Source organism: Sorex araneus, chromosome 3, assembly GCF_027595985.1.
Source record: "Sorex araneus isolate mSorAra2 chromosome 3, mSorAra2.pri, whole genome shotgun sequence".
NCBI classification, from domain to species: Eukaryota; Metazoa; Chordata; class Mammalia; order Eulipotyphla; family Soricidae; genus Sorex; species Sorex araneus.
Genome location: NC_073304.1, coordinates 33,784,262 through 33,811,069, shown reverse-complemented (window position 1 = coordinate 33,811,069; position 26,808 = coordinate 33,784,262). Strand labels below are relative to the sequence as shown.

General features: G+C 38.3%; 1 protein-coding gene across 1 annotated transcript; it reads left to right on the top strand.

The window, feature by feature from the left end:
* The first annotated feature begins 6,966 nt into the window (after positions 1 to 6,966).
* Positions 6,967 to 26,088, top strand: CCDC196 (coiled-coil domain containing 196). Its single transcript, XM_055130485.1, has 8 exons — positions 6,967 to 7,016; positions 7,122 to 7,274; positions 8,350 to 8,446; positions 9,069 to 9,119; positions 13,102 to 13,179; positions 13,423 to 13,494; positions 17,152 to 17,293; positions 26,081 to 26,088. The coding sequence occupies exons 1-8, from the start codon at positions 6,967 to 6,969 to the stop codon at positions 26,086 to 26,088; spliced, it is 651 nt and encodes a 216-aa protein (XP_054986460.1).
* The last annotated feature ends 720 nt before the right edge of the window (positions 26,089 to 26,808 follow it).

The following is a 26,808-nucleotide window of genomic DNA, read 5'->3' as shown; positions in this document are numbered from 1 at the left end:
CTCAACTATTTAAACTCTCTCTGAATTATAGGTTAACATCCATATACTAATTCATCATCATATTTTCTTTTTAATATATTCTAACAATTGAAGTCATTCTTCAATTTGTTGAAAACAAAGAATTGGAAACATCTGATGTACCCACCAAAAAGTTGTAGTTGTTAACCTCAGTATCAACATCTTGAATTGTAACTATTTTCATACCCTAGAAGCTTTTACATCCCTCTTAGTCCCTCTTCCCCACCCTCACCCCCACACACATATACAATCTACTGCACCACCACCACCAAAGAAAGTTACCAGGTTACTGAAAGTTAAGATATTCCATTTAACAAGTTGGAGAAGTCTGTTAGAAAAGTGAAGGTGGGGGAAAGGACTAAGGGTGCTTTTCAGGAATATCTGTGTTGGTAAAGAATACATATGGAAGTTGAGAATACATAAAGATATTCTCTTAAAAATTTTCCTTGCCTTAACACTTCTTGAAAGATCTTTGTGAAAGTTCACATTTCTCAGTTTGAAGACCATTGTACTATACCTAGACATATTGATAGAATGCATCATTACTTTCAAAAAGACCTTAACAACAACAGAACTCAAAAGTTCTGCAATTTATTTCTATCTTCTCAAACTATGGAGTCACTTTAAATATGTCTAAAGTCTACTTTGAAACTGTAATTGGGTTAAGGTGAAGTAAAGAACAAAATAAATTATTAATATAGGGTGACATAGGCCATCTTTATGAATCTACAAGTTTTGCTATTAGGATTTTGTTATTATCTGGTCTCATGATTTTAGTTAATGGAATTTTCATATTCTCCTTAAAACTGGCTCTGGATCAGAAAGCACCAGAAAGTTCTAATATTTCCTCTCAAAGAATTTTGTCATTCCATGCACAAAAGTCAATCAAAATAGATTAAAGACCTCAACATCAGTCAAGAATCCATCAGGTACATTGAAGACAAAGTTGGCAAAACCCTCCATGATATTGAAGCTAAAGGTATCTTCAAAAATTACACACCACTGACCAAGCAAGTGGAAACAGAGATAAACAAATGGGACTATCTTAAACTAAGAAGCTTCTGAGCTTCTGTACCTCAAGAGAAAAAGTGACCAGAATACAAAGACAATCTACAGAATGGGAAAGGATATTCACCCAATATCCATCTGACAAGCCTCACACATGAAGGAACTGGCAGAGGAACCCAGGTGTGCGGGACCCAGGGCTGAGATCTCCAAGGCTGCTTGGATCAGGACTTGGCCTCCTCCACCCAGACGCCCCATTTTTCAGTAGCTTGGCAGCCACACCCACAAATTGCCCCCAGCGCTGTGTAATCCCATCAATAGCCAAGATCCAGAGACTATAAAACAAAGCTCCCGGAAGCTACCTCTTAGAGCCTAGTTCTCCCTCTCAGAGAACCTGGCAAGGTACCGAGACCATCCTGCCCACACAGCAGAGCCTGGCAAGCTCTCTGTGGCATATTTAATATACCAAATACAGTAACAATGATGGGTTTCATTCCCCTTATCCTGAAAGAGCCTCCAATGCGGCACCACTGGGAAGAATGAGTGAAGAGAGCTGCTAAAATCTCAGGTCTGGGACGAATGGAAATGTTACTGGCGCCTGCTAGAGCAAATTGATGATCAACAGGATGACAGTGATGATGACAGTGACCCATCTAATAAGGGGTTGATATCAAGAATATACAAGGCACTGGTTGAATTCTATAAGAAGAAAACATCCGACCACAACAGAAAATGGGGCGATGAAATAAACAGAAACTTTCTCAAAGAAGAAATCTGAATGGCCAAAAGGCACATGAAAAAATGCTCATCATCACTAATCATCAGGGAGATGCAGATCAAAACAATAATGGGATATCATCTCACACCACAGAGACTGGCCACATCCAAAGAAACAAAAGCAACCAGTGTTGGCATGAATATGGGGAGAAAGTGACCGTCCTTCATTGCTGGTGGGAATGCTGACTCGTTTATCCCTTTTGGAAAAAAGTATGGACACTTTTCAAAAAATTAGAAATTGATCTCCCATTTGACCCAGCAATGCCACTTCTGGGAATATATCCTGGAGATGCAAAAAATATGTAGAAATGACATCTGCACTTGTAAGTTCATTGTGGCACTTTTACAAAAGTCAGAATCTGGAAAAATACCAAGTGCCCAAAACAGATGACTGGTTAAAGAAACTTTGGTACATCTACACAATGGAATACTATGCAGCTGTTAGAAAAGATGAAGTCATGAAATTTTCATATAAGTGGATCAACATGGAAGGTATCATGTTAAGTGAAATGAGTCAGAAAGAGAGGGACAGACATAGAAAGATTGCACTCATTTGTGGAGAATGGGAGACTAACACCCAAGAATCGTAGAGATAAGTACCAGGAGGTTTGCTCTATTGCTTCCTCACATGCTGGGGGAAAAGGCAGTTCAAATAGAGCAGGGACAATCAAGTAAAGGATGTTTAGAGGGCCTGCTCGGGATGGGAGATGTGTGCCAAAAGTAGACTATAGACCAAACATGATGGCCATTCAATACCTGCATTTCAGACCACAGCAGCCTAAAGGAGAGAGAGAGTAAAAGGGAATGCACTTGCCACAGAGATGAGGGGTGGGGTGAGGGGGATGGGGGGGATGGCAGGGATACTGGGAACATTGGGGTGGAGAATGGGCACTGGTGGAGGATCATTGTATGAGTGAAACATAAGCATGAAAGTTTGGAAGTCTCACCTCACAGTGATTCATTAAAAAATTAAAATTAAAAAAAAAGAATTTGGTGATTTCTAGGGCCGGAGCGATAGTACAGTGGGTAGGGTATTTGCCTTGCATGAGACCAACTTTGGTTCGATTCCCAGCATCCCATATGGTTCCCCAAGCACCGCCAGGAGTGATTGCTGAGTGAAAAGCCAGGAGTAACCCCTGTGCATCACCAGATGTGACCCGAAAAGAAAAAAAAAAAGAATTTTGTGATCTCTGTTACTATTCCAAAGCTAAAAGGATCAAGGATCGGAAGCTTCCTACCTCACTATCCCTTTTTCTTTTTGCTTCAATATGAAAATAATTGCCTCTACTCTTGGAGACCTGGCTTAATTAGTCTAATCTGATTTTCTACTGGTAAAACTAACACTAAAATGCTATTGCTCTGAGTTCTCTAATTATAGAGCAATCACGCTTTTTCTTAACAGATACTAAAATCAAATGCTATAATGTTGAATGAGGTCATTGTGAATAGCTTATTATAAGGTCTATTTTAAGGTACCACATGAATTTCTGTGAATATTATGCAGTGACAAGAAGCAACAGATATAGTTTACTGCAGAAAAAATATGAATTGCTACTATAATTTGTACAAACAGTAATGTTTCATAAGTCATTTTATAAGAATATTCGGTGACCATAACCTCCTGTTATCTACCATACTCCCTTACTGATTTCCACTCTCTTAATCATCTCTTTGTTGTTTTCTTTACATAACCCGAACAACTTGATCCACCTTTTCAGTAATATTCTCACCAGCATTCTCAGACCTTACTATCTTGAATTTCTGCTTTTCCAGTCTGCCAAGTCCCAGCCCAGATCAACCATATGTTCTCTACTATTGCTTCCAGTTTGCCAAGCACTGCTGGAGAAAATGGTATAAATGCTGATTCAACAAATGACAAATCTGTATTTCCCATACTCACCCTGACCCTTAGCTCTACTTGGCAATCGATTCATTTTTACCTGGTTGGCTTCCTTTTCCACCATTCAGGGTTATAAAGTTCAAGTCCTCACTTTTCCAAGATTTCCTACTATGTTCCTTTTTTCTTTTCTTTTTTACATTTTTTTATTTTTTATTGAATCACCATGAAAAAAGTTACAAAGCTTTCAGGTTCAAGTCTCAGTCACTCAATGGTCAGATCCCCATCCCTTCACCAGTGCACATGTTCCACCACCAAGAACCCCAGTATACCCCCCTCCCACCCCCCAACCTGTGTGGCTAATGATCTTCACTTTATTCTCTCTATACTTTGAATACATCCAAGATTTCAGGAGAAAACTATTATTATTTAGAATTTTCCCCTAACAATCAAACCTGCTGAAGAGGTATCATTTGATAATTTGTTTTCCATTGCTGAGAATGAAGAATATATGAGCTCACATAGCTGCATGGTTTTGGATTTCAGATATTTCAGCTCAGTTCAAGTTTCGTGTGCGGCTGCTCTGGATCTCGTCTGGGCAGAGAGTGTGCCAGTAACACCCCCATCCCAAGATCCCCTGCATGCCACGTCACTGCAAACTTGTACCTCTGGGTAGTGGGTCCTAGAAGATGTCGGTAGCTATGTGGGTGCCGCTGCCACCACCCCTTCCGAGAGGAAAGGTTGAGAGAGAAAAACCTTTCCCCTTCCGGGGCGGCATGGGGTTGTAGCTCAGTTCACAGTCTAGATGCATTTCTATAAGAAGCCACTGGGTGCCAAAAGTGGTTAGTAGCCCTCTAGGTTCATAGTCTTTAAAGTGTGGGAATTAAGACTCAAATTTGTTCACAATTAGCTCACTGTTCACAATAAAGTTAAGTTCTGAAGTCTTGTGTTATTTCCACTATAATATCCTGCCTTAGTTTCCTAAATTTTCCCTCCCAAAAGAAAAAGGTTTGTCACCTTAAAAATGCAAGGAAATTCTGTTTAGTTGAAACTGATAAAGATGAATCCATTTTGAGAAAGTTCTTAAAAATATTGCTATTTAAACATGTATCTAAAGCATGAAGAAATGTAAAACTCATTGGATTGTTTTCTTCTCACTTTTCATTTATCTATATAAATAAATATATAAATATATAGATAAAGGAAATATTTGATGATAGGAGAAATGATTTTAATATGGAAAGGAAAAACCGAAGGTCAACTGAATCTCGAGAGCAGTTTTATTGCAGCCTCCCAAGAAAGATCCAGGATATAAAAGGACATGCTGACAGTATGGATCAAACTATATTCTTTTGATAAGTGTCAATATTATTATACCTTGGAATTGGTCTAAATAGCAAAGTTATGATAATTGGCTCATGTGTTAGTATTGAATTTTCATCTTTTATATATTTACCAGCTTGGCCTAAGATTTTTTTGAGTTATTTTCTTTCAACTTTTTTTTTTTAAATGTAGGAGTAGCACTGAGGAGTACAGTGCTACTGTAGGAGGAGTCCCATTGTTCACTGATTTGCTTGAGAAGGCACCAGTAACATCTCCATTGTGAGACTTGTTGTTACTGTTTTTGGTTTATCGAATATGCCATGGGTAGCTTGCCAGGCAGGCTCTGCCGTGCGGGCGGGATACTCTCAGTAGCTTGCCGGGCTCCAAGTGTAGGAGTACTGCTATTTATTCAACCATTGATTAAGTTGATTGAATTGGGAAAGAACTCCATATTACATTTCTTTATTCAAAATATTAATTTTATTTTTTAATTATTATTATTTTTAATCATCATGAGATATAGTTTATAAAGCCATCCTGTTTGAGTTTCAGTCATACAATGATTGATTGCCCAACCCTCCACCACTGCACGTCTTTAACCACCAAGGTCCCCAGTATCACCCCCAGTTCACGCCTTCCCCTGCCTCTATGGCAGACAATCTCCCCCATACTCATTTGTATTGCTTTTTATGAATAGCTTAAAATGTCACATGTCTGTGAGAGTGACTGCGTGCTCCTGGAATTCTAAAATTTTAGATAATTAGGGTCTGGAGAAATCTCTACAGTGAGTTGCTTGGTTCAGAGATTCTTTTGTGTATCTCTGGATCATGGCTGTTACGGTGCTTAAGTCACAGCCAGAAGCAGTTTGTGGGAGTGACCTCCAGGGTCCCACAGGACAGGGGGATGAGAGGAATGGGCCATCCCCTATCCCTTGAGACCAGGAGTTTGCCGACACTAACCTGCATACCTATATTTCTTATTGGGTTCTGGAAGTTGGTGGCTACTGGGGATTTTAGGGAGCAGGTGGAGGGATAACACCTACTCCCCTCTGAGACACCCCAGTGAAGTCAGCCTGGCTTAAAGTCCGGAGGTATCTCTGCAGAGAACTGCTTGGCTTGGAGATTCTTTTGTGTGTTTCCAGATCATGGCCCTTGTTTCCATCTTTTCCAGAGAAATAAACTATTGGGTTATGCCCTGCAGGGTGGCCTGCTCGCCCGCAGCACACAGCACCACTGGCCCTCACTGCAGCCTTTGATCTCTTTCGAGATTTATGGGTCTCTGAAATAAGGTCAATAAATGAGCTTGTATAGCTGAGCTGGAAGTGGTTTTTGGGTGTGGTTCCCACATACCTAACTTTTGGCTGTTAAATTTCTTGGTAAACTCAGCCCCAAGTTGTTGGGGTCCGGCCAAAGGCACAGCAGCAATTTTAGGGTGTCAGGAAGGCTGAAGTCACCATTAGGCTGCTGATACACTTGCCCTGCAGGCACAGGTTGACCTGCTGACAGCACCATACCCCCATTCTTTCAACTCCTACCTATCTTTCTCCCTCATAGAATCCAGCATTGTGTCTTGCAGATAACAGGACACAATCCTTGGAGGTTTATAATCATGAAAAATGTTTTTGATGAAGAATTTTTGACAGGCTACCATTTTCTAATGTAGTAAGAATTCCATAATAAATGTATCCTGCTTAAATTCATATTTACTGGCTTCAGAATGTAACAGTTGGTATATGGCTAAAACGAAGTCAGGAACATGAGGAATGGAGTGAGGAAGTTAATATTTTAAGTCAGCAAACTGGCAATGATGGAGGAGTTTACTTAATGAATTGTTGATATTATGGTCTTAAAGCCATTATGACATCAAGATATAGGTAAAATCAGTCCAAGGCAACAGGAGTTTTAAGAACAGCAGCATATATAATAATGACTTAACTGAATAGGACAAAAAAGGCATATATTTTCACAAATACCTTTACATTCTTGGAGTAGAAGTTTTCTTCCAAGATGACAAGTGAAACAAACTCTGTGGATTCCTACTTGCCCTCCCAAACAAGGTAAGTCTGACTGAAAATGCCAAGTGATAACTATCCAGGAAGGAAAAGAGGGTCGCTATTATTAACCTAGGTTAAAGGCAGACATTATGGTGTTTCTTCCCACAGATGTTCTAAAATAGATGACAACTACTTGAAGGAATTAAATGAGGATTTAGAGCTAAGGAAGCAGGAACTCCTGGAAATGCTAAAACCTGTAGAAGATAAGAACCCTCTCTTATTACAGAAGTTAATGTTTAACTTGGAGGAAAAACAGAAAAGGTATGTGGTTCCTGGTAAAGATTTTGTAGCAGTAGAAAGGGTGGAGAATTGTAATTTATAGAATTAAAAATGATTTTTAACATAAGGGTTAGTGGTAATTATTTATATTTTTAATAAAAATAGACAATCAGCTCTAATTGGTGAAACAATGAAAATCAGAGTGACAAAGAATGTATATGTACATATATATTATATACATATATAAGTGAAATTAAGATGACTCAGCCCTTATCTCATAGAATTATAATTATTCTTCTTCTCTAGCTATGGTCAAAGCACCCACTGCTTACAACCCAGCAAGTCAGACTTCTCTCTGAGCAAGATGAAGTTCTATTGTTCTCTATACAGAACCAAGGACAATATAATGACCATAAAGATAAACTGATGCTTATAAAGAATATCTACAGTTAATAACTATTTTGTTAGTAGAAACTTACATTCTATTTTTTTCTGGGCCACACCCAGCAGTTCTCAGTGATTACTCCTAGCTCTACTGATAGGACTGTGTTCAGGGGACCATATATGGTTCAGAGATCAAACCTGGGTCAACTGTGTGTAAGCAAAGTGCTGTACCTGCCATACTATCTCTGCCCATGTTAGAAATTCCTCAATTGTTTGGCTTCTATGGAATCATCATGAGGATTATGAGGTGAGGAAGTATCTCAAATTCACATAAATGTCTGCGGTTAGAGAAGGTGGGGGAAGTAAAAAAACATGGAGTAGAAAATAATTCTTGCTTTTATCCTAAAGACAATATTTTCTTTAACCTCCCTCTTCACACAGACAAGTGTATTTTCTATCTCAAAATCCATACATCAAAACATTTTCTAAAGGGTGAAGTCTCACTTTTGGACATTTAAGTCTAGAGTAGAGAACAGAATTCATTACAGAGCAAAGAGCTAAGGCAAATATCAATTAGAAACAAAATCCTTCCAGAGATACAATTTCAGAGGCATTTCCTAAATATTGTGATTTTATTCCTTATCTTACCCACATTGTGAGTTGCAGACTGGTTGCAAAATATTAATATTACACTTAGGCAATTTTTTGTGCTAATGATGTCTTTCTTTTCTAGTCTGCAAATCATGAGGCAAATCTTGGCAAAGAAGGGGAGTGATAACTCCTCAGTCACAGAGCTCATTAAGGAAGCAGAGGAGATGAAGCAAAATCTGGTAAGTTAGTGGATGCACCAGAAAACAATCTCCTGAATAGGGCTCAATTCCACTGCTATAGTCAGATATGAAAGAAAAGACATCCATTTTTTAAAAACAATATTAGTAGCTCCTTTACTCTGGAGAGCCCATCAATAGCTCAAGGGATAAAATGCAAAAAGCAAAAACTAGAGAACAGAATTTCTAGTTGATTATATAGAAATTTGGTTTATAAATACAAGCAGACTTCAGAAAGAAAAAATACGTGTCAAATTTTTCTCCAAAATATTTTTAGAAGACATTTAAAAATCAGAATATACAGAATCTCAAAGGTGAGACATTAGAAATGTTAGTCTAGAGAAAGTGCCATATGATCAGAACATCTTAACATTATTAAATATGAGAAACTCATTTCTATTGATATTACCACATAATTACAATTCAAGTTATTATTCAAAACAATTGTTATTTTTACCACTATCATCAAACTCATTTCTGAAATTGAATCTAGGCCTGTTCATTGCCTTCTTCTTTGGTTAACAGTATTCCTTCCTACTCAATAATTTACTCAATAATTTCTTCCAATTTTATTTTAATGAGTGGACAAACACATATTTCTGTTTGGTTTTTACCCCTCCAACAGGAAAGGAAAAACATGATGCTTCGGAATGAAATGGAGATGCTATGGAACAAGGCCTGCCTCTAAGGAATTTTTGACAGTATTGTCTTACAGACCATAATATCAAGAATTTACCTGTCCTCAATCCCCTTGCTCATTTTTTAAATGTCCCTGCTTCCAGTCATGCCTCAATCTAATTCACTCTTTGTATAGCAAAGTAATCTCTGTAAGACAAAAAAAAATCTGTCACTGTTCTTATGAAAATCTTTTTAACCTCTCTTTATTGTGGCATGTTCCAGTTCTGACCGACCTCTCTGGTTTCCTTCCATAGAAGTCCTTCCCTTACTTTCAATGCAGCCACTTACAGGCCTCCTTGTGGGTTTTGAAAAATATGCCTAAATATTTCCCTATCTCAAGACTTTTGCTCTTGTTTTATATTTGGTCTGTAACACTATTGTCTAATGGTTGGTTCATTCTCATTCTTTAGTCTCATCTTAAGTATAATCTCCTCAAAAAGGCCCTCCTTGTTCACTCATCTAAAATAGAGCAAACCAACACCACTTTCTATTGAACAACTCTTCATAAGGCTTTTTATAAGGTTATCATATTTTGAAAACTTATTTTCACTTTCCCCTCTGAAATGTGCACTCCTCTAATATCTAGATTGATTGTTCATCTCTGTATCCCAAGCACCTAGAACAATCCATGGAACATAGTAGGCAATAATAAGTTGAATGAACAAATGAATGAATTAGAGCATCCATTCAATGAATGAATGAAGTAGTAGAACAAATGAATGAGCTAGAAACAAATGAATTAGAGCTCAGTTCTAATTCATCTGTGATTTTTCAATAATTATTACATTGCTTAAGAACAACAGTTAACAATTAAGAACAATAGTAGGACCTTTTTCTAAGGAATAAGAGGGGATAAAAATTCATTTGAAGGTCACGTTCTCAGGACTGCATACTTTTTCACAGACTAGAAGACCGAAAGAACAGATTGTCTTGTGATATAAATGGGTACATGGTGTGATTTCTGATTGCTTTTTTTATCTTACCTTTCCACAAATAATAGAGATACCATCAAGTCCTGCATCTTATACTGAGATATTCTCCTAATTCTCAATGGCAGTTAGAAATTAGTCTTATAAATTATCAGAAGTTTTAGTTCTTGAGTCTGTGACAGGAAGTATTGTAACACAATTTCTCTATCAAAAACCAGCTTCTCTAGGGCTCCCAAAAGACTTCTTAGCTTGTGATTGACTCTCCCATCCTATATCTTTAGACAAGAGCAAAACATCTAGCAGTTAACAACACAGACTTCAGAGTCTAATAAATGGGGAACCGTTTTTCTACCAAAGGTTATTTAGATATTTATAACATAATCTGTGGATCAAACAACATAGGCAGAGTATGCATGCCTATTCTGTCATGTACCAGGGCCAGAATACATGATATATAGCCCACAGGCCAGACATACCCCACCCCCACCCCCATGATCTAAGCTATCTGATTCATACTAAAGCTCTGGTTCTTAGATACAAAACCCTACACAAATGACTTAGCCTTTCAACCCTGTTTTAATTTTCCTTTTTGGGGGGAAGGAGGGGAAGTTGGTGGATGGATGGGGTTGACCCATACCTGGCTGTGCGCAGAGATTGCTCCAGGCTCTGTGCTCAAGGATCACTTCCTGGTGGTACCCTCAGGGGACTTTATATGGGCCAGGATCAAACTCAAGTTGACTGTATCCAAGTAAGTACCTTAACCTTTGTGCTATATTTCTGGCTCAAGACTGTTCTCTAATGAAAAAAAAAATAAAAGAAGAGAAAAGAAAAAAGAAAGAAAAGAAAAAAGAAAAGAAAAGAAAAAAAAAGAAAAGAAAAAAGAAAGAGAAAAAAGAAAAAAAAGAAAAGATTCCATGAGAGGACCAAATTAATAGTACAAGAGATAAGACATTTGCCTTGTATGTGGCTGACCGAGGTTTGTTCCCTGGAATCACATATGGGCTTCCTGGGCCTCTCCAGGAGTAATCCCTGAGCACAGAGGTAGGAATAAGCCTTGAGCAGCACCAGATATGGCCCCCAAGCAAACCAAACAAAAATTCCATGAGGATTAAATGAGAAGGTTTTTGATGTTAATAGAATAGTATAAGTAATATAGTAAGTAGTTTATAGTACTTATTGACTTATAAGGGCTCAGCTAGCAGGTTTTCTTATATGGTATACTTACGGGGGAAAATGGAAGGGTTCATTCAATTCTGGACACCCTTTGGTACACTTCTCATCTCAGGAAATTACTGAGAAATTACTGACTGTCAGAAACAAAAAAGTCTTGATCCTCCAGGATTTCTATTTCCTTTACTAATTTCCACTACAAAAGTCTCCCTTTAAAAGGAGGAGTGTGGCCCAAGACCTCTACTAGACATCTGGAGCCATGGATAGTACCAATTCTTAATTAATGTTATATTTCATCCTAAATACACATATTTATAATAAAGTTTATAAACAAGTGCAGTGAGAGATTATAATAGCAATAATAAAAATAGAACAATTATACTATAATAAAAGTTATGTTGTATCTTTCAAAATATTTTTTAACATTTGTTTTTATTAAAACACCATTATTTACAAAGTTGTTTGTGATACAGCTGTTTCAGTCATTTAGTGTTCCAACATCACTAGTGTGACTTTCCCTCTACCATTGTCCCAGTTTCCCTCACAAACCCAACATAACAAATAACATGACAAACTTTATATTTCTCATTTTAACAAAACTTAAATGGCAAAGAGAACGACCAGAAAATAAATCAGTAAAAATTTGTGATTGCTATATGATTTTAACTATATTAAAATTATTTAATGCAATATAACAAAATGCCTATTCCCATTTACACAAGTAAGTTTTCAACTCTAAAATCTAAAATATATTGCATTAAATTTTATTTTGTACTTGGATGTCATTATAGTAATAATCATGTCTTACCTGTCATAAATAAAACTTAAAATTTTTGTGCTAATATGTTTTGTAATTTTCATAAAATATATAAAGACTATATGTAATTTCCTCCTACACTTTCTTTAAACTCTTTGGTTTACAAAGCTGTTCATGATGATTTGTTATAGGCCTTAAATATTACAATCCCACCACTACTATCACCTTCCCTTCACTATTCTCTCCAATTTTCCCAACCACCCTTTAAGCCTTCCCCCATAAGCAGGTCCACAATAATTTATTTTGTATTGCTTGTTACCAAGAAATTACTAATGGAATGATCAAAAATATTTCCTCAGAAGAAAATAAGTGTAAATTGTATCTCACCATGGGGACATTAAGTACTTGTATGAAGAATTACTAAGATGTTGTTACAAGTTAAGCCTTCTATGTTAACATTTTTGTTAGCAGATATTAGTTGGCTTATATGTTACATCCCATCCAATCTGGTGTGCTACTACTGGATTGTCAGTGTTGTAGAGTCTGGAGATGTCGTGTGGCACTTGGTCTGTGACACTTGGTCCTGAGGCAGTGGAATGCAGCAAAAGGCAAGGCATTAGCTTTGGAGTGCTGGAGCAAGAACCTGCCAGAGCTTTGTTTGGGTGGGTGCACTCTCCTCCATAGTGCCCTTGATGTCTCTGCCAGGAATGGGTGCCTGAGGAATTTTTGCAGCTAGTTGATCTCTTTCAAGATTTACTTATGAGTCTTTGGAGCAAGGCTGGTAGATGAGCTTAAGTGATGGAGGAGGTGGTTCTTGGGCATGATTACCAGCGCTTCCAGAAGTACAGGGAGGTGGGAAATAGTCCAACCTGACTGCAAGGAGGCCTGGAGATTTCAGTCACAGGGACGCTTTGTACCTGCTTTTTTGGCAGGTTAATTGTTCGTGAAGCTGGGTCCTAACACTATGAAGTCCATCTGGAGTCATGGCGGTGACTCTGACAAAGTATCTTTTTACATGCAATATTTTGGGATCCCATTTTAGGTAACTGAAATGACAGAAAATAAAACCATGAGTAAGTATGGGGCAATATTAATTTAAAGCTCTGCTAAATCTTTCTCTACAGACATTTGACAAAGAAGAAACAAATAATCAGCAAAAATCACCACAGATAAAAATCAAGGAAAACTTGAAAGACGAAAAGGCAAGTGGACTGCATAGTACTTAGAATTTCAAGGTTTTAATATTACACAGCCAGAAAGAGCCTGTTGGTAATTAGACCTACTTTAACTAGGCAGACATACTTTAACTAGACCCAGGTCTTTAGCATTTATTGAATTTAGTATTGAATCCTGTGTCTTTAGCATATATTGAATTTACTATTTGCCAAGACATTACATTTTTTTTGTGATCTCCTATTATTTTAGCCTTTACTCTCTAATTTCAGGTTCTCAAGTTCCCCATTTCACCGAGAAAGACCAGGAATGAACTGGAGACATCAAGTTCAGAGAAAGCAAAGGTAATTTGAATTTTGTGAACAATAATTGCCCTTTTGTTGCAGAAGTTTGGGTGGGGGGGCTAGGCCATACCTAGCTTGCTCTAGGCTTACTCCTAACTCTGTGCTCAGGGATCACTCCTGGTGCTGCTCAGATGATAATAAGCAGTGCCAGGGATCCAACTGGCGCCAGTCACATGCAAGGCAAGCACTTATCCTTGTACTATGTCTCCAACCCCTGTAGAATCTTTTAAAGTTGAAGAATTAGAAATATTTGGTGGGGGAAGGGGTGCTTAAAAGAAGGTTTGGCCATATTCGTCATTGGATCTGAACACTGTGCTTAGCAATCAATTCTGGTGGTGATTGGGAGACAATATGTGGTGCCAGAGGTTCTAACCAGTCAGAAGGATGAAAAACAAGAGCCTTAACCTTTATACTATCTCTCCATCCCCAAGAGTTAGAAATTTTCTATGTAGCAACAATGAATCTACAGTGTGTTCTAAAACATGAGAATTTTCATAGAACTGGTTCCATTTGGATATTATATTTTTGTCAGTGTGACACTGAAATTTCCTAGGAAATCATGTTAGCTATGGCAAAGTGAGATGAGCTATACCGGTAATAACAACTCTGCAATAGTCATGTGATATCCAAAACACTTGTGTATTTTTCTAAATTAATTTATTGTGGGGGGTTGGTGCTTATACCACACCTGGTGATGCTAGGACTTATTTCTGGCTCTGTGTCCAGGAATCACTCCTGGCAGGCCTGGGGAACCATATAGGGTGCCTGAGATCGAACCTAGGTTGGCCGCATGCAAGTCAAATGCCCTTACCCACTGTACTATCTCTCTGGCCCCATCAGAACATTTATTATTTGTGTTTGAAAATTTATTTAGAGGTATTACACTTGTGTCTAATATTACAACCAGCTCAATTCATAGAAAATTACTCAATTCAATTAGTTTTTAGCTTTTGGAGAGTGAAGCCAATTAAGAGTACTGTGCAGCAAGGACCGTAGATACAAGGGCCAGGGAGATTGCCCCATAGCTGGTAGACTGCTTTATGAGCGGAGGGGAAAAGGCAGATGAAATAGAGAAGGGATCACTAAGAAAATGATGGCTAGAGGAACCAGTTGGGATGGGAGATGCATGCCGAAAGTAGATAGTGGACCAAACATGATGAGCTCTCAGTGTCTGTGTTGTAAGCTATAATGCCCCAAAGTAGAGAGAGAGTATGGGGAATATTGTCTGCCTTAGAGGCAGGGGAAGAGTGGGAAAGGGGGGGTATACCATGGATATTGGTGGTGGGGAATGTGCACTGGTGGAGGGATGGGTGTTTGATCATTGTGAGATTGTAACCCAAACGTGAAAACTTGTAACTATCTCACAGTGATTCAATAAAATTTTAAAAATAAAAAAGAGTACTGTGCAGTAGAAACCAATTTATTAGTGATTAATTTATTAGCACCATGATTTTGCTAGAAGAATGTTTGCAGCCTTGAGAAACCTGACTTCTGATCTCAATTTACTTTGTCACCCAGAAGTTCTTTCTTCCATCAGGAAAAGCAATAGGTAGGTAGCAGGATTAAACCAGTGTCCTTCAGATATTTAGGTCTTCCAAAGCTGGACATGAGGTACAATTTAATCCAAACAGAGTAAAGACTTATAGTTTCATAATATTAAGTACAATTCCCTCATCATGATTACCAGTTGTCCTGTTAAAAGAGATGTGTTCAAGAGAGACAACTGGAGAAAATGTCCTTTAAAAATAGTTTTGCCTGAAAACATACAATCTTTTAATGGAAAACTAATTATCAAATGCTTCCTTAATAGGGTTATCTTGTTTGGGGGTATAACTCCCACAACAATAGTGAGTTTTGTGTTGAAATATGGAACTTAATCAAGGTGAAGAGAAAATGAAGTGAAATTCATCAGTTATACAGTTGGGGTGGGGGGCGGGGGGTATACTGGGGATTTTGGTGGTGGAATATGGGCAGTGGTGAAGGGATGGTGTTTGAATACGGTATAACTGAGACATAAACCTGAGAACTCTGTAACTTTCCACATGGTGATAAAATAAAAATAAATAAATAAATAAATAAAAGAAACCAAAAAAAATTGTCTTGGCTGGTGTTGGCCAAAACACCATGTGGGGAGATGTGAGGAGAAAGGGACTCTCCTTCACTGCTGGTGGGAATGCCAACTGGTTCAGCCCTTTTGAAGAACAGTATGGACACTTCTCAAAAAATTAGAAATTGAGCTCCCATTTGACCCAGCAATACCATTTCTGGGAAGATAGCCCAGAGAAGCAAAAGAGTATAGTAGAAATGACATCTGCACTTATATGTTCATTGTGGCACTGTTAACAAAAGCCAGAATCTGGAAAAGACTCAGAGTGCCCAAGAATAGATGACTGGTTAAAGAAACTTTGGTATATCTACACAATGGAATATTATGCAGCTGTTAGAAAAGATGAAGTCATGAAATTTGCATATTGGTGGATCAACATGGAAGTATCATGTTCAGTGAAATGAGTCAGAAAGAGAGGGACAGACATTGAAAGATTGTACTCATTTGTGGAATATAAAGTAAAAGAATGGAAGACTTACACCTAAGAATAGTAAAGAGGAGTACCAAGAAGATTGCTTCACGGCTTGGAAGCTGGCTTCACATGCTGGGGGAAAAGGCAGCTCAGAGAAGGGACCACCAAGTAAAGGGTTCTTGGAGAGCCCCCTCGGGATAGGAGAGGCATGCTGAAAGTAAACTATAGACAAAACATGAAGGCCACTCAATACTTATATTGCAAACCACAGTACTCAAAAGGAGAGAGTAAAAAGGAATGTGCCTGCCACAGAGGCAGAGTGGGATGGGGGGATAAGATGGGGGTGGTGGGAGGTATACTAGGGTCATTGCTGGTGGAGAATGGGCACTGGTGGAGGGATGGGTACTCAATCATTTTATGACTGAAACGTAAGCACGAAAGTTTGTAACTCTGTAACTGTACCTTACGGTGATTCAATAAAATAAAATTCTATAAAAATAAATAAATAAATAATTTTTTTTGTTTTTTTGTTTTGTTTTGTTTAGTTTTTAAACCACAGCTGGTGGTGCTGAGGGCTTAGTATGGGCTCTGTTCTTTCACTCCTGGCCATTCTCTGAGGATCTTATGTGGTGCCAGAAATTGAACTGAGCTGGCCACATGTAAGGCAGGAGCCTTAACTATCTTTCCTTAGTTATCTTAACTATCTTAACTATACTATCTTTCCAAGTATTTATCTCCAATTTTACCTTAAGTAATATGAGATAAATAGTGTTGTTTACTTGATATTGCTTGATTTTAAACATGGAAAAAATACATTCTGTTAAGTTTTAAAATACTAAACATGATGAAATATTTTTTAAGCTTCTAAGTATAAAGAATTTAGATGCCTGCAGCGGGTAGGGTGTTTGCCTTGCACACGGCTGACCTAGGTTCGATTCCCAACATTCCATATGGTCCCCTGAGCATCGCCAGGAGTAATTCCTGAGTGCAGACCCAGGAGTAACCCCTGTGCATCGCTGGGTGTGACCTAAAAAGCAAATAACTAACTAAATAAATAAATAAAAAGAATTTAGATGCCTGAATTTAGAGAAGCAAAGACTAAATAAGATTAAAAGTTTTGGGTAATGCTCTCTTGTAGTATGATTTTCATGGCAAAGTGGTTGAACTGAAAATTGAAGACTTAAAGAACTACCAGAAGATCAAAGACCAGAAAGCATCACTGTATTTAGAGGAGAAATTGGAGTCCAAACAAGCATTCTTGAATATTCCTGAGTCCCAAGGTAAGTAGAGTAACATAAGTACCTGGTAAGTACACAGCTTAGAGGTTTGGTTTTGTTTTACATTGAGATCTCATTACTTGTCAAGTGATCAATGTGAACAATTGGAAGGCACACAGGAAGATAAAGGTTAGTAGTGTTAAACTGTCATTATCATCATTATTACTTAGAAGTTCTTATACAAAGGTAAGGATTTCTGTGGATGAAATGAAATTCTTCACAAAGACTGTATAGTGCATATGTAGCTTGTCATTGTTGGTACTTAACAAAGTGTTGATTTCTTCTCCACCTCCTCTACTTTCTTAGGAATTAGAGTAGTTAAATCCCATGAATATTAATGGAATAAAATTTATTACAGAAGACTAATGAAATAGACATATAACTATTTCTGTTTAGTTTCACTAATACAAATATTCTTCTAGGAGATTTTAAAATTCCCCACCTAAAAAAAAAATGCATGACATTACAAGGGTAAATCTTATGGTTTACCATGAGAGAATAAAATAATGTCTTCTGAGGAGCAGGTAGAACAGGTTCTTAAATTTTTAGGAATCTATCATTACAAACTACAAACTCCTTAAAATGACATATGAAATGAGAAATCATGCGATAGATGACAAAATTATGGGGCTGGAGAGATAGTACAGCAGGTAGAACTGCTTGACTAGCATGCAGCTGAGCCAGGCTTAATTCTCAATACCTAATATGGTTTCTGAGCCCTGCCAGGAGTGATCCCTGAGTGCAAAGCCAGGAGTAAGCCTGGGGCACTGCTGAATATGGTCCCAAAAACAAAACAAAAAGGATAAGAAAGATTTAACTTGGTGTATCTCTAATTTATTCTTAATCTTATTCCACAAATGGCTTGATCAATTTATAAAGTCACATAGGATTAAAAGAGTAAATCAACTGCCCCTTTCCGCGTCCCGCCGGCCCAGCCTTCCCGTCCGGCTCCGTCCAACCCGGCCATTTTGTAGGTAATCAGGCCACTCCCAGCCACGCCTCCCGGGTGCCCCCCGGTTCCCACGCGGCCGACCCACGGCCCATGAGCCCCTGCAAGGAAGAAACTGGGGCGTGGCCTGTTTCTCAGGGGGCGTGGACTTAAAAGGGGCGTGGCCTCCTGCCTGAGCCGTGGCCGTTACCTTAGCACATTAGGTATAGTCTTCTTGCTTTGAAAATCGTTTTAACCCATCTCAATCACTTATGCGAACTAGCCCATTAGCTTACTTCAACTCTAGAAAAATTATCAATGAATAAGAGAAGCTTAGCAAAACCTTTGTAAAGAGAACTTAGCCTTAAGTCTTCATTAAAGACCACACATCAATCAGGAAGAAACGCCTGAGTATAAGGAAGAACTCTAGAATAGGAACAAATCTGCCATCAGCAATACCACAACCAGAGCCCCTCCTTCTCTCAGCAAGAGGGAGTAGGAATAAACAACTACAAAGTTCCAATTCTATACTTCCATAACAATATGAAGAAGCAGCGAAAATCCCCTCCACGAAGAGAGGGAGAAGAAAAGATACCAGAAACCTCAAAAGGGGCTACCCACATCTACGACCTCTCAGATAAACAATTCAGAGAGGAAATTTGGAGGAGAATCGACCTACTCCAAGCAACTATGGAACAGAAGTCCAATAAATTAAGGGAGGAGATGAATGAATCACTGGAACGATCTACCAAAAAAAATGCAGGAAGAAATGAGAGCAGAAATTTCAAACCTACGAATGGAAGTCACACAAATAAAGGAATCGGTAGATGAATTAAAAATCTCAGTAGATGCCCTCAACAGTAGAATGACTACAGCCAAAGACAGAATCAGCGACCAAGAGGATGAGCTGCAGAAAGCTTACAGACAACAACAAATAATGGCAAAAGACCTCAAAATGGCTATAGAGTGAATCAGAGCCCTTGGGGATGACTTCAAGAGGAACAACATAAGAATCATTGGAGTACCAGAACCACAGGGAAGTAACCCCAATGAAAAAAACACAGTCAAAGACATCATTGCTAAGAAATTCCCAGAGCTGGAGAAGGCAGGCATCCAGATACAAGGAGACCGAAGAGTTCCAGCAAAAAGAGACCCAAATAAAAAGACTCTGAGGCATATCATAGTCAGAATGGTGGATGCTGTGGATAGAGACACAATTCTACAAGCAGCAAGGTCAAAGAAGGAAATCACATACAAAGGAGCACCCCTCAGATTTACAGCAGACCTGTCAGACGAAACTCTCCAAGCCCGAAGACAATGGTGGGACATAGTGAAAAAACTCAACGAAATGAACACCTCACCAAGAATACTTTATCCGGCTAAACTCTCACTCAAACTCGAAGGAACCATACACTATTTCTCGGATAAACAACAGCGCAGGAACTTCATAGACTCAAAACCAAACTTAAAATAGGGTCTAAAGGGGCTACTGTAAGCTAAGGAGGAACCCCATAAGAACAACTAACCCCACAGAAAGATGACACAAAACCCCATCACAATAATCTCTCTCAATGACAATGGCCAAAATGCACCTATCAAGAGACACAGAGTGGCAAAATAGATCCGGAAATTAAACCCAACATTCTGCTGTTTGCAAGAAACACACCTGAACAAACAGAGTAAACACAGACTCAAAGTCAAAGGATGGAAAACAATCCTTCAAGCAAACAACTCCCTTAAAAAAGCTGGAGTGGCCATCCTAGTATCTGACAATGTAGATTTCAGGTTGAAAAAGATTAGAAGGGACAGAGAAGGCCACTTTCTATTCATCAAGGGATATGTACAACAGGAGGAAATCACACTCTTAAACGTATACGCACCCAATGAACGACCGGCTAAATACTTAAAACAACTCCTTACAGACCTCAAAGAGGACATCACTAACAGCACAATAGTAGTCGGAGACTTCAATACCCCCTTATCACCTCTGGATAGATCAACAAGAACAAAACTCAGCAAGGAAACACTGACTCTGAAAGAAGAAATGGGAGAGGCCTAATAGACCTATACAGGGCTTTTTTTTACACCACAAAAAGAAAGAATACACATTCTTTTCCAGTGCACATGGAATATTTTCCAAAATAGACCATGTACTGGGCCCCAGAACATACCTCAATAGAATCGGAAAAATAGAAATTGTATCAACCTTCTTTTCAGATCACAAAGCGCTGAAGATAGAAGCTAACCACACACTGACACGAAGAACCAAATCAAACACATGGAAACTAAACAATTCAATGTTGAACAATGAGTGGGTCAGGAAGGAAATCAAAGAAGAAATCAAAAAATACTTAGAAACAAATGAAAATGAGGACACGAGTTATCAAAACCTATGGGACACAGCTAAAGCCGTGTTAAGGGGAAAATTTAGAGCTCTCCAAGCATCCCTCAGGAAGGAAGAAAGGGCCCACATAGAGAACTTGACTTCACGGTTCAAGACCTTAGAAAAGGACCAGAAAAAGGAACCCAAACCAGAACGAAGGAAAGAAATAATAAAAATTGGAGCAGAAATTAATGACATCAAAACCAAAATAAAAATCCGAAAGATCAATGAAACAAAGAGCTGGTTCTTCGAGAAAATAATCAAGATTGATAAACCGATAGCAAGACTCACAAAGAAAGAAAGAGAGAGAACCCTAATAAATCGAATCAGAAATGAAAAGTGGGAAATCATAACAGAAACCAGTGAGATTCAAAAGATCATTAGAGACTACTTTGAAGGTCTATACGCAACAAAACAAGAGAACCTAAAAGAAATGGATGAATTCCTTGATTCCTACAATCTCCCAAGTCTGAACAAAGAAGACTTGGAATACTTGAATAGACCCATTAATGTTAAGGAAATTGAAACTGTAATCAAAAATCTCCCCAAAAACAAAAGCCCAGGCCCAGATGGATTCACTGGCGAATTCTTTCAAACATTCAAAGAAGACCTGTTGCCAGTTTTCCTCAAGCTTTTCCAGGAAATTGAAAAACCAGGAACTCTCCCAAAGAGTTTCTATGAAGCACACATCGCCCTAATACCAAAAGCAAACAAAGACACCACTAAGAAAGAAAACTATAGACCAATATCCCTGATGAACACCGATGGGAAGATCCTCAACAAAATACTAGCAAATAGGATCCAACAACTCATCAAGTGTTGGGTATCATTGGTTTGTCCTGCTCCCCTTGCCACAAGGAGCTTAGGCTTATCAGTCACACCCATCAAAGTGCTCCCGAGTGACTCCCATTCCTTTGTTTATCTGTAAACACTTCTACCAATTTATCTGCTCTTCCTCTAATCAAACTCCTAATTTGTAAGGTCAGATCTTGCTAGGACAGTGTAAGTTAATATTGTCTTTAAGTTAATATTGTCTTTCTCCTCTCTTATGTCTTTTGAATAGTTTACCTTAAAACAATATCCTTTTTGTATGGACAAAGAAAGACATTTATTAATATGCTTTGGTAACTTGGGATTTAATTGGCTTCAAATATTATTCATTCCCAGGCATCTGCTTTCTTGACTTAAGCCTCAGCTGGCCTTGCTTCCTAGCACCCTCAAAAGCAGGGTCCCAATGGGGGACGAGACAGACCCAGGGCAAGCGGTGAGTTATGTGCTACCCTGGCATCGAGATGGGCCTGGCCAAAGTGCCTGATGCTTAACTATATGTTAAGAGCTTGGTCATGTGCTGTCATGTCATGATCCAAAAGCAACAAGGAGACTAGGCCCTGCTAGGGCTAGGAAAGACTAATCTGGCCTGAGTGCTGTAGTCTGAGATCTAGGTGACTCGGGGAGAGCAATTCTATAAGCTTAATGCATCTCTTGCTATGTCCTTACAAAATGATTTATAATATGAATACTTATACATTAGTTGGACAAAGAGAGAAGAAACACACCTATGGGATTCCGCTCTTGGGCAGATGTCCTGCTGAGATTCTGTCCTAGTGAAAGCATTCTAAGGGATAGAACTTTACCCCCTATGGATTGTAACCACACCTACGCATAAGCCCCTGCCTGTGGCATCAGAGCAGATGCGGGAGATTTAAGGTAGCTGTATGAGGGGGCTGGGGGAGTCAAGTGGAAGCAGAGAAGGAGAATGAAGTAGGATGAGAGAGGAAAAAGCAGGAGGAGAATCAGAGGAGAATGGAGAAAGAGTTTGGAATAAACTGCAGTGAGACCAACCATCTTGGCTCCATTCCTTCCCTTCCCTGCCTCGCCGTTCTTTTTATTTTTGTGTTTTTACACAATCAAGAAGATCATACACCATGACCAAGTGGGATTCATCCCGGGGATGCAGAGATGATTTAACATTTGGAAATCAATCAACATAATCCATCATATCAACAAAAGTAAAGATAAAAACCATATGATCATATCAATAGATGCAGAGAAAGCATTTAACAAGATCCAATATCCGTTCATGATGAAAACTCTCACCAAAATGGGTTTTGGAGGAACTTTCCTCAAGATAGTCGAAGCCATCTACCACAAGCCTACGGCAAGCATTATCCACAATGGAGAAAAACTAAGGGCCTTTCCTCTAAGATCAGGCACAAGACAAGGATGCCCACTCTCACCACTTCTCTTCAATATAGTACTGGAAGTACTTGCGATAGCTGTTAGACAAGAAAAAGAGATTAAGGGCATCCAGATAGGGAAGGAAGAAATCAAACTCTCACTATTTGCAGATGATATGATACTATATCTAGAGAAGCCCAAAGCCTCTACTAAGAAACTCTTAGAAACAATAGACTTATACAGTAAATTTGCAGGCTACAAAATCAATACCCAAATATCCATGGCCTTCCTATATACAAACAATGAGGCAGAGGAAAGGGACATGAAAAAAGCAATCCCATTCACAATCGTGCCCCAGAAAATCAAGTACCTCAGAATCAGCCTAACCAAGGAAATAAAAGACCTCTACAAAGACAACTATAAAATGCTACTCCATGAAATAAAAGAAGACATGAGGAAATGGAGACATATACCTTGCTCATGGATAGGAAGAATCAATATTGTCAAAATGGCAATACTCCCCAAAGCATTATACAGATTCAACGTGATCCCTATAAGGATACCCATGACATTCTTCAAAGAAACGGATCAAGCAATCCTAAAATTCATATGGAACAACAAACATCCACGGATAGCTAAAACAATTCTTGGGAAAAGGACAATGGGAGGGATCACCCTCCCCAACCTCAAACTTTACTACAAAGCGGTAACAATTAAAACAGCATGATACTGGAACAAAGGCAGACCCGCAGACCAATGGAACAGGGTGGAATATCCCTACACACAACCCCAAATGTACGATCATCTAATCTTTGATAAGGGAGCAAGAGATGTGAAGTGGAGCAAGGAAAGCCTCTTTAACAAATGGTGCTGGCACAACTGGACAACCACATGCAAAAGAATGGGCATAGACCTCGACCTGACACCATGCACAAAAGTCAGACCAAAATGGATCAAAGACCTCAACGTCAGACCACAAACCATAAGGTACATTGAAGACAAGGTCGGCAAAACCCTCCACGATATTGAAGATAAAGGTATCTTCAAAGATGACACAGAACTAAGCAATCTAGTAGAAACAGAGATCAACAAATGGGACTACATTAAACTAAAAAGCTTCTGCACCGCAAAAGATACAGTGACCAGAATACAAAGACTATCTACAGAATGGGAAAGGATATTTACACAATACCCATCAGATAAGGAGTTGATATCAATGGTATATAAAGCACTGGTTGAACTCTACAAGAAGAAAATATCTAACCCCATCAGAAAATGGGGTGAAGAAATGAACAGAAACTTTCCCAAGGAAGAGGTACGAATGGCCAAAAGGCACATGAAAAAGTGCTCTACATCACTAATCATCAGAGAGATGCAGATCAAAACAACCATGAGATTCCACCTCAAACCACAGAGACTAGCACACATCCAAAAGAACAAAAGCAACCACTGTTGGAGAGGATGTGGGGAGAAAGGGACCCTTCTACACTGCTGGTGGGAATGCCAACTGGTTCAGCCCTTTTGGAAAACAATATGGACGATTCTCAAAAAACTAGAGCTTGAGCTTCCATTTGACCCAGCAATACCACTGCTGGGAATATATCCCAGAGGAGCAAAAAAGTATAGTCGAAATGACATCTGCACTTATATGTTCATCGCAGCACTGTTTACAATAGCCAGAATCTGGAAAAAACCTGAGTGCCCTAGAACAGATAACTGGCTGAAGAAACTTTGGTATATCTATACAATGGAATACTATGCAGCTGTTAGAAAAAAGGAGGTCATGAAGTTTGCATATAAGTGGATCAGCATGGAAAGTATCATGCTAAGTGAAATGCGTCAGAAAGAGAGACAGACATAGAAAGATTGCGCTCATCTGTGGAATATCGAATAATAGAATAGGAGTCTAACACCCAAGAATAGTAGTAATAAGTACCAGGAGGCTGTCTCCATGGCTTGGAGGCTGGTCTCTCATTCTGGGCAACTCAGAGAAGGGAACACCAAGTAAAATGTGGTCGGAGGTCATGCGGGGGAAGGGTGACGCGTGCCGAATGTAGACTAGGGACTGAACACAATGGCCGCTCAACACCTTTATTGCAAACCACAACACCTAATCAGAGAGAGAGAACAAAAGGGAATACCCTGCCATAGTGGCAGTGTGGGGTCGGGGGAGACGGGACTGGGGAGGGTGGGAGAGATGCTGGGTTTACTGGTGGTGGAGAATGGGCACTGGTGAAGGGATGGGTTCTCGAACTTTGTATGGGGGAACATGAGCACAAAAATGTATAAATCTGTAACTGTACCCTCACAGTGATTCACTAATAAAAAATAATAAAAAAATAAAAAGAGTAAATCAAAACAGAAATAGAGTTGAAAAGATAATGTACAAAAATGCATAACACAAATAACAGAGTTGGCAAGAGTAAGGTTCAAACTTTATTCTGAAATTCGCAGAAAAAGAAACATGGATCTTCCGGGTCTACACAGTGAAAATAAGCTAATTGTTCATTTACTGGTTCTTATAGAAGAAAACTTTCTTCTACAGGTTGTCATGTTGAGGATTGTATGATCTATATTGGTTATAGTAGCCATTATCCTCAACAATACTTTAAAAATAAATTCATAACCCACATTTACAAGGCTGTTTTTTATGTGTCTTGGCATAATCTAATTAGAAACTACTAATTTAAAATTTTTTAAAGAGAGGAATGAGTTTGAATTGGCTCAGGTAAATGGCTCTTTTGTTAGTCTGACTTGATCCATGTGTTAATTTTTAAAGATCTACAGCAATGGTTTTCAAATTTGTCACAACTTTGAACAAGTACCAGTCCATAGACAAGTAGTTTAAAACTAGTTTTAGAGAAAAGCACTGATCTGCGAGAGTAAATAAAATGAATATACTCCAGCTGGTTTCCTATTCACATTTTTTCTTTCAGCTGTCATTTTGATAAGAATTGGCTGCAGAAAATTTTAGATTATACTCACCAATAAGAATCTGGAATTCAACCAGAAGCAATATAAAATCATTAAGGTTTGAATTAAAAAGATAGGGGGAGAAGAACTCCCGTTGATTTCATTTAAAATTAGCTGAAGGTCATTTGAGAGATCTTCGAAGGGGAAGGATCCCAAAATCATTTAGCTCAGGATCCAAATCAAGCTAACATAAGTAAGTAGTGAAGTGCTTCATTCAACTTGGTCATTTCAGTAGATACTTTCTCCTTTGCTTGTAGAACATTAAATCAACTTTAAATTAGAACAGGTTAACACTCTCCTTTTTCTTTTTCTCGTCTGATTCTTTTAGAGTATTAAATGGTAAGATATTAAACTGCTAGTATATAAACAAATATAGCCATAGGCATGATTTACCCACTGGTTCGATGTCTTTTTGATTGCATAGTCATTGAGCACTAATCATAAATTAGCTTAATCTTCTAACTCACACACATATAAAATCTTTGGGCTCAGATTCACTGGATCTGAAATATATAGAGCCCTACATTTTTTGTTATGTTGATCTACTTACAGCCTAGTGTTTACTGGCAAAAATCAAAAGAAATATTAGTTATCTCTACAGAAGAAAATTTAAGTTAATTATATTGTAGTCACCAAAAGTGATATAATAGGTATTTAAGTAGCGCTCAATATTCCCCAACTTCTGTGTGACTTGAACAATTGCTTATTCAATATTTTCTTTCACATGGACATTTAAAAATTTTCTTAAATGCATTCATTGAAAATAAAATTTATATTTTTAAATGAAAAATCAATATAGAACCAAAATAAATTTAGGGCAATACAAAAACAAAACTTTAATATCTTAACAGGATGTTGATGTCTAAGACATGTTTTATCTTCATTAGGAAGTAAAGATTAGCAAGATGCATAGAATTTTTTAAAAAATAGCATCAAATTTAAGCTTTTTCCTTAATTCTAGCACTTTAAAAGAAATAAAAATGGAGTAATTTAGGTGATTTTTCATTGTCATTTATTGCATCTATGTTACAGAATCGCCTAAATTTTTCTCACTTG